At 48.9% G+C, this 9,215-nt stretch overlaps 1 protein-coding gene across 1 annotated transcript; it reads right to left on the bottom strand.

Moving 5' to 3' along the window:
* Window positions 1-7,399: 7,399 nt before the first annotated feature.
* On the bottom strand, window positions 7,400-8,775 carry LOC123415435 (transcription factor DIVARICATA-like). The gene is made up of 2 exons (XM_045106734.1): window positions 8,283-8,775; window positions 7,400-7,993 (listed from the first exon to the last, which is right to left on the bottom strand). The coding sequence occupies exons 1-2, from the start codon at window positions 8,696-8,698 to the stop codon at window positions 7,807-7,809; spliced, it is 603 nt and encodes a 200-aa protein (XP_044962669.1). The 5' UTR covers window positions 8,699-8,775; the 3' UTR covers window positions 7,400-7,806.
* Window positions 8,776-9,215: the final 440 nt, after the last annotated feature.

Raw genomic sequence — 9,215 nt, 5'->3', positions numbered from 1 at the left:
TTGTACTTTATTAGATATGGTGCGATCTATGATGTCTCTTACCGATTTGTCGTTATCGTTTTGGGGTTACGCATTAGAAACAACTGCATTCACTTTAAATAGGGCACCATCAAAATCCGTTGAGACGACTCCGTACGAACTGTGGTTTGGCAAAAGACCAAAGTTGTCGTTTCTTAAAGTTTGGGGATGTGATGCTTAAGTTCGTTCACAAGTTCAAGGAGTTGACTACGGTGAGACGTTCTCACCGTAGCGATGCTTAAGTCCGTCAGAATCATGTTAGCAATAGCTGCATTTTTTCGATTATGAAATCTAGCAGATGGATGTCAAAACGGCGTTCCTTAACGGTTTCCTTAAGGAAAAGTTGTATATGATGCAACCCGAAGGTTTTGTCGATCCTAAAAATGCTAACAAAGTGTGCAAGCTCCAGCGATCCATTTATGGACTGGTGCAAGCATCTCGGAGTTGGAATAAACGTTTTGATGAGGTGATCAAAGCATTTGGGTTTATACAAGTGGTTGGAGAATATTGTATTTACAAGAAAGTGAGTGGGAGCTCTGTGGCGTTTCTAATATTATATGTGGATGACATATTGCTGATTGGAAACAACGTGGAGCTTTTGGAGAGCATAAAAGGTTACTTGAATAAAAGTTTCTCTATGAAGGACCAAGGAGAAGTTGCTTACATTCTAGGCATTAAGATCTATAGGGATAGACCGAAACGCCTGATAGGACTTTCACAAAGCACATACCTTGATAAAGTTTTGAAGAAGTTCAAAATGGATCAGTCCAAGAAAGGGTTCTTGCCAGTATTACAAGGTATAAAATTGAGTAAGACTCAGTGCCCAGCAATTGAGGAAGATAGAAAGACAATGAGTTTTGTCCCCTATGCTTCAGCCATAGGTTCTATCATGTATGCAATGTTGTGCACTAGACCGGACGTTAGCCTGGCCATAAGTATGGCAGGCAGGTTCCAGAGTAATCTAGGAGTGGATCACTGGACGGTGGTCAAGAATATCCTGAAGTACCTGAAAAGGACAAAGAGATGTTTCTCGTATATGGAGGTGACAAAGAGCTCGTCGTAAAGGGTTACCTCAATGCAAGCTTTGACACAGACCCGGACGACTCTAAGTCGCAAACCGGATACATGTTTATTCCTAATGGGGGTGCGGTAAGCTGGTGCAGTCCCAAGCAAAGCGTCGTAGCTGATTCTACATGTGAAGCGGAGTAAATGGTTGCCTCGTAGGCAGCTAAGGAGGGTGTCTGGATGAAGCAGTTCATGACGGATCTTGGAGTGGTGCCGAGCGCACTGAATCCAATAACCCTGTTTTGTGACAACACGGGTGTCATTGCCTTAGCAAAGGAACCACGGTTTCACAAGAAGACCAGACAGATCAAACGACGCTTCAACCTCATCCGCGACTACGTCGAGGAGGAGGACGTGAATATAGGCAAAGTGCACATGGATCTGAATGTGGCAGACCCACTGACTAAACCTCTTCCACGGGCAAAGCATGATCAACACTAGAACTGTATGGGTGTTAGATTTATTACAATGTAATTCACATGGTGATGTGAGGGCTAGATTATTGACTCTAGTGCAAGTGGGAGACTATTGGAATTATGCCCTAGAGGCAATGATAAATAAGTTATTATTATAATTCCTGTATCAAGATAATCGTTTATTATCCATGCTATAATTGTATTAAACGAAGACTTAGATACATGTGTGGATACATAGACAAAACACTGTTCCTAGCAAGCCTCTAATTGGCTATCCAGTTGATCAAGGATAGTCAGGGTCTTCTGACTATGTACAAGGTGTTGTTGCTTGATAACTGGATCACATCATTGGGTGAATCATGTGATGGACTAGACCCAAACTAATAGACGTAGCATGTTGATCGTGTCATTTTGTTGCTACTGTTTTCTGCGTGTCAAGTATTTGTTCCTATGACCATGAGATCATATAACTCACTGACACCGGAGGAATGCTTTGTGTGTATCAAACGTCACAACGTAACTGGGTGACTATAAAGATGCTCTACAAGTATCTCCGAAGGTGTCCGTTGAGTTAGTATGGACCAAGACTGGATTTCTCACTACGTGTGACGGAGAGGTATCTCGGGCCCACTCGGTAATACGACATCACACACAAGCCTTGCAAGCAATGTGACTTAGTGTAAGTCACGGGATCTTGTGTTACGGAACGAGTAAAGAGACTTGCCGGTAAACGAGATTGAAATAGGTATGCGGATACTGACGATCGAATATCGGGCAAGTAACATACCGAAGGACAAAGGGAATGACATACGGGATTATATGAATCCATGGCACTGAGGTTCAAACGATAAGATATTCGTAGAATATGTAGGATCCAATATGGGCATCCAGGTCCCGCTATTGGATATTGACTGAGGAGTCACTCGGGTCATGTCTACATAGTTCTCGAACCCGCAGGGTCTGCACACTTAAGGTTCGGCGTTGTTTTATGCGTATTTGAGTTATATGGTTGGTTCCCGAATGTTCTTCGGAGTCCCGGATGAGATCATGGATGTCACGAGGCTTTCCGGAATGGTCAGGATGACCTTATTTGATTACCGGAAAGTTTTTGGCATTACCGGGAATGTATCGGGAGTGGCGAACGGGTTTCGGATGTTCACCGGGGGGGAAGCCCACCCCGGGGAAGCCCATAGGCATTAGGGGTGCCGCACCAGCCCTAAGTGGGCTGGTGGGCAAGCCCAAGAAGGCCCCTGCGCAGGAGAGAAAGAAAATCAAAGAGAAAAGAAAAAAAGGGGGAAGTGGGAAAATAGAGAAGGACTCCACCTTCCAATCCTAGTTGGACTAGGGTTGGAGGAGGAATCCTCCTCCCCCCCACTTCGGCCGACCCCTTAGGGCTCCTTGAGCCTCAAGGCAAGGTCCCTCCCCTCCCTCCTATATATACTGAGGTATTAGGGCTGATTTGAGACAACTTTGCCACGGCAGCCCGACCACATACCTCCACGGTTTTTCCTCTAGATCGCGTTTCTGCGGAGCTCGGGCGGAGCCCTGCTGAGATAAGATCACCTCCAACCTTCGGAGCGCCGTCACGCTGCCGGAGAACTCATCTACCTTTCCGTCTCTCTTGCTGGATCAAGAAGGCCGAGATCATCGTCGAGCTGTACGTGTGCTGAACGCGGAGGTGCCGTCCGTTCGGCACTAGATCAGAGCGGATCGTGGGGCGGTTCGTGGGACGGTTCACGGGGCGGATTGAGGGACGTGAGGACGTTCCACTACATCAACCGCGTTTCTTAACGCTTCCGTCTGTGCGATCTACAAGGCTACATAGATCGGAAATCCCCTCTCGTAGATGAACATCACCATGATAGGTCTTCGTGCGCGTAGGAAAATTTTTGTTTCCCGTGTGACGTTCCCCAACAGCACCCTCGCGGGACAACCCCGGTTTCTGCATACCATTGTCAAGTATTTAAGACTTGACACATCAGCTACAAAAACTCTTTGCATGGACATTGCCCAATCAATGATTGCATCCGTCAGACCTTGTTTGTTTGATACAAGGCACCTCTCGTAATCTTGTTCTAGTGATACTTGTTGGAATTATGCCCTAGAGGCAATGATAAATGAAGTTATTATTATAATTCCAGTATCAAGATAATAGTTTATTATCCATGCTATAATTGTATTGAATGAAGACTCATTTACATGTGTGGATACATAGACAAAACACCGTCCCTAGCATGCCTCTAGTTGGCTAGCCAGTTGATCGATGATAGTCAGTGTCTTCTGATTATGAACAAGGTGTTGTTGCTTGATAACTGGATCACGTCATTGGGAGAATCACGTGATGGACTAGACCCAGACTAATAGACGTAGCATGTTGATCGTGTCATTTTGTTGCTACTGTTTTCTGCGTGTCAAGTATTTATTCCTATGACCATGAGATCATATAACTCACTGACACCGGAGGAATGCTTTGTGTGTATCAAACGTCGCAACGTAACTGGGTGACTATAAAGATGCTCTACAGGTATCTCCGAAGGTGTTGGTTGAGTTGGTATGGATCAAGACTGGGATTTGTCACTCCGTGTGACGGAGAGGTATCTCGGGGCCCACTCGGTAATACAACATCACACACAAGCCTTGCAAGCAATGTAACTTAGTGTAAGTTGCGGGATCTTGTATTACGGAACGAGTAAAGAGACTTGTCGGTAAACAAGATTGAAATAGGTATGCGGATACTGACGATCGAATCTCGGGCAAGTAACATACCGAAGGACAAAGGGAATGACATACGGGATTATACGAATCCTTGGCACTGAGGTTCAAACGATAAGATCTTCGTAGAATATGTAGGATCCAATATGGGCATCCAGGTCCCGCTATTGGATATTGACCGAGGAGTCTCTCGGGTCATGTCTGCATAGTTCTCGAACCCGCAGGGTCTGCACACTTAAGGTTCGACGTTGTTTTATGCGTATTTGAGTTATATGGTTGGTTACCGAATGTTGTTAGGAGTCCCGGATGAGATCACGGACGTCACGAGGGTTTCCGGAATGGTCCGGAAACAAAGATTGATATATAGGATGACCTCATTTGATTACCGGAAGGTTTTCGGAGTTACCGGGAATGTACCGGGAATGACGAATGGGTTCCGGGAGTTCACCGGGGGGGGGCAACCCACCCCGGGGAAGCCCATAGGCTTTGGGGAGACACACCAGCCCTTAGTGGGCTGGTGGGACAGCCCCAAAGGGGCCTATGCGCCAAGGATAAGAAATCAAAGGAAAAGAAAAAAAAGGGGGAGGAGGTGGGAAGGGAGGAGGACTCCCTCCCACGAAACCTAGTCCAACTCGGTTTGGGGGGGAGAGTCCTCCCCCTTGGCTCGGCCGACTCCTTGGGGGTCCATGGACCCCAAGGCAAGGCCCCCCCTCCCTCCTCCTATATATATGGAGCAATTAGGGCTGATTTGAGACGACGTCCCCACGGCCGCCCGACCACATACCTCCATAGTGTTTCCTCTAGATCGCGTTTCTGCGGAGCTCGGGCGGAGCCCTGCTGAGACAAGATCATCACCAACCTCCGGAGCGCCGTCACGCTGCCGGAGAACTCTTCTACCTCTCCATCTCTCTTGCTGGATCAAGAAGGCCGAGATCATCGTCGAGCTGTACGTGTGCTGAACGCGGAGGTGCCGTCCGTTCGGTACTAGATCGTGGGACTGATCGCGGGATTGTTCGCGGGGCGGATCGAGGGTCGTGAGGACGTTCCACTACATCAACCGCGTTCTCTAACGCTTCTGCTGTACGGTCTACAAGGGTACGTAGATCGCTCATCCCCTCTCGTAGATGGACATCACCATGATAGGTCTTCGTGCGCGTAGAATTTTTTTTGTTTCCCATGCGACGTTCCACAACAATACTGCCACGTAGAATCATGGCCATCGTTCACGTTCATTGCAGATTAGTAGTCCTGGTTCCAAGATGCAGGAATAGGCACTTCATGTGCGTTTTTTTCTTCGTCCGACTCAGCGGAATCATCGACAATATCACCATCTCTATCTTCATCCTCCATCTCGTTTTGCATGTGCCCATCTATCTTGTCAGCGTCCGCCTTGCCACTGGCATAATCATCTGCATTTCCTCCTTCTGCCTGACTCCTCTGCCCTGCTTCGTAAACATCATCTCCAGCATGGGACGCATAATTTGGCATTGAATCATGCATCCCTTCACTACTCTGGCCATAATCGTAACTACATTCGGCTTCAGGTGCACTAACCAGCTTCACTACGGGGAGCAGTAAGGCGACAAGATTACATCCCCTACTCTCGCAAGCTTGTAACCAGCGCACCCATTGAGAGTCCCGCTCTATATGCTTTAAATAAAGGTAAATATTTGAACTCTATCTGGTCCATAATGCATGAACACCGACAGTGTGTGTTTCAGTATTAAACCCTAAACATCCGGCTAGCCATTCCGTCAACTGACTAACAGACCATGTTTCACGGGAATTCACTAGCACCCCAATGTACTGAAATTCACTCACATCAGCTTCCATCTCATTTGTTTGGACAGTACCAGGACCGTAGTGAAAACTTAACTTCATTACATCAGACATCTCTGCTGACCTAAAAAATTATTCAACATGGACAGATATTAAGCAGAAGGACAAAGCTACCGAAAATACTAAAAATATTCACACACCTAATTATTTGACATCTACATGTATTACCAAAGCAACTACATATATTCGCACAACTAAATACGACGTAAACGGACGCTGAATCTTACCCTTTAAGTGTGCGAAGAAACAACGAACGACGGGGAAGAACGACGAACGCTGAGAGAGGACCGACGATTGCAACAGCCTCCACCACCACCACCTCCATTTACACCACCTCCACCACCACCACCAAAATGGTCAACACCACCACCACGAGCTATCCCATCACGAGATCGAGGGTTCCCTTGCCTCCTCTAACCCTCTAGAATCCAACCACGATGGAAAATGGGGAATAAATCGGTTCAAATTTTGTAGCAAAATCGGTGCATGGAAGAGGGCACATGGAAGGCCGAAAGAAAGAAGAAGAAGATAGGAGGAAGAAGGGGCGTGGCACGGCCGGGCTTTCACAACCTCTTATCTGCCTCGTCGAGACCGACTGGGCCTGTCGGCTTCACCGTAGCCGATTCGAGGTGGGCACTTGTCGGCCTACACGTGACCGACTAGATCCAATCGACTTCCTCACGACCGACTAGGTCCTATCGGCCTCCGCGCGCCAACTGAAACCAGTCGGCTTTCTTAACACCGACGTTGTAATATTATTAAAAATACTTAAACCTGTGTATTTTTTTCAAATTAACTAAAAAAATGTATTATTTAAAAAATTAGTTTTTTTCCTACCTCGTAAATGGTAATGTATTTGAACTTGAAAATTTCACATGCTAATAGAATGTCATATTCTTAACTACCAGTATTTTTTTCAAGATTTCAAAATATCGTTTCCACCTGGTTGTCATGTGATATTCTCTCCTCTAGGCATACATGGTTTCCATCACGGAACTTGCCAGAAGGAGCAATTACGTGCACCTGCACCGTTGCCTAATTAGGTGACAAGTGACAGCACCGAGGCTAGGTGAACTGGACTTGGACGCTGACGACAGTGCGCCCGATTAGAGGAGTCTACGGATTATTGTTTTCGCAGCTCGTAGTTCACCACGTGCCGCTCAAGCCTGTATTGTATATTTGTATAGTCACGCGAGCCCAGGCACTCTGATCTGCATCGCCGCCGTCAAGCCGCTTTCAACACATGCTGGACTGCACGGCGTGCACATCGCCCGAGACACGCACGGGTGACTCGACAGGACGAAGAACGCGACAAAAGAAGCCGATAAAGGACACTTGTCACCGGGACAGATGTTGTACAATATTGGGTAACATTTTTTGATTGATATACAGTAGTACTGGAGTATATAGGATGAGAACGGGCTGTGAAAAGCCATGCCACTATCATCAACCCGGTCCAGTTTACTAAACAAGGAAAGCAGTAAAAACCCATGCGGTGGATTGCTATAACCCTTTCCGGAACTGACCGACTCTGTTTCTTCCTTAACATGTCACACGCGACAGAGGACACGATTTATTCGACCATACGATACGACTGCTAGATTACTGGTTCCGAATCGCAGGTTCCAGCCGAGCTACGCCTTTCCCCTACATTTGCACGGACCGCCGAGAGAGAGAGAGAGCAGACGGCGGCGACGACGGGCGGCGGCTCTGGCCGGACCGGATTCTTGATTTCTTGCCCACGACGGATGGCGCATCACGCGTTGGTGATGTCGTGGATGCTCTTGCGCTTGCTGTCGCCGCGGCTGGCGGCGTTGGCCTGGCGGATGAAGTACTTCTGGGCGTGGCTGGCCACCTGCGTCGGCGTCCGCGTCTTCACCGACCACCGCGAGATGTTCCTCCAGTCCCCGCGCCCGTACTTCTCCAGCCCCTCCAGGAACATCCTACGCACCAGAACCACCGGAGAAAAAGGTCAGCGCCAGATCGCATAAAATTGGTAAGTTTTTCCTTTAGGGGTGCATAGTTGGCAAGTACTCCGACGTGGAACGGTGGGCCAGCGGAATGATCCGACGTGGAACGATCCGGAGAAGTATCTGGGACCTCGAAGAACGCACCGACGAATAACAGGGGAAGGGAAAAGGACAAGAAAACGAACGCGGTCCAGGGAGGGAGGGAGGGAAGGAAGGGAGTTGAGATTTTGACGGCGGGGGGTCGACTGTCACCGTATCGTACCTGTGCTCCTCCTCGGTCCAGGGCACGCCCTTGCGGCGCTCCTCGCCGCCCGAGCCGCGGGGCCGGCCGCGCCCCGCCCCGACGACGCTGCCGGTGGCGTCGTCGTCGTCGTCCCACGAGTCCGGAGCCTCCACCAGGCCGCGCTCGATGAGGTCGATGTCGGCCACCAGCGCCTGGTAGTGCTCCCAGGCCTCCTGCGGCGTGCGCCCCGGCAGCTGCGCCGCCACGAACGCCCACCGGTTGGGCACGTGCTCCGGGACCGCCACCAGCGCGCTCTCGAACACCTTGTCCTCCGCCTTGGTCCACGGCCTGCTGACCGGCGGCGGCGCCGGCGCCGGCGCCCACGACGCCGAAGGGCCGCCACCCATGCCCATGCCCATGCCCATGCCCATGCCGCTGCCGCGGTAGAAAGCCATGCCGCTCAACAGCTTGCCGTTTCTACCTTGCTTTGCGATGGCTTTTGGCTCGCGTTTTCTGATGATCTCGTCGAGGCAACGACGGGCGCCTTATAAAGATTTGGAGCGAGGGGGGCGGGCATGATTCTCTGTGTGCCCAGCCCGCGCACACGTTTTGGGCGTGACGGCCGTGGCGTGGCACCGCATTCGTTTCTTTTTTTTTCGAGCCAAATGTGGCACCGTATTGCTGTATGCCTGTACACGCGTATACGTATACCCTGCCGCCAAAATGTTTTATTTTTTTTCATTTTGCCGCTAACACGGTGATCAAAGGAGTGTAACAAGATTTTTCACAGTCAAGTTCAAAAAGATAAAAAAGCTTGGCATGTTTTTTCACACACAAGTGTGAAGTGTAACTAGTTTTTTTCACACAAGTTTTTTCGCAACCGAGAGGAACGTTTATGGATCGCATAGCTCAAAGAAGAAACAGTTTATGTCTCATCATCACATAGTTCAAAGAGACGAGTAAAGAAATACT

This window comes from Hordeum vulgare, chromosome 1H (assembly GCF_904849725.1).
Source record: "Hordeum vulgare subsp. vulgare chromosome 1H, MorexV3_pseudomolecules_assembly, whole genome shotgun sequence".
Classification (NCBI taxonomy): Eukaryota; Viridiplantae; Streptophyta; class Magnoliopsida; order Poales; family Poaceae; genus Hordeum; species Hordeum vulgare.
The sequence above is the reverse complement of the archived record's forward strand: the minus strand, read 5'-3'. Positions and strand labels throughout refer to the sequence as shown.

Coding starts and splice junctions, on each gene's coding strand:
- LOC123415435 (XM_045106734.1), bottom strand. CDS start 8,698: ATGGCTTTCTACCGCGGCAGCGGCATGGGCATGGGCATGGGCATGGGC. Junction 7,994..8,282: donor TGGACCGAGGAGGAGCACAG/GTACGATACGGT, acceptor TCTGGTGCGTAG/GATGTTCCTGGAGGGGCTGG.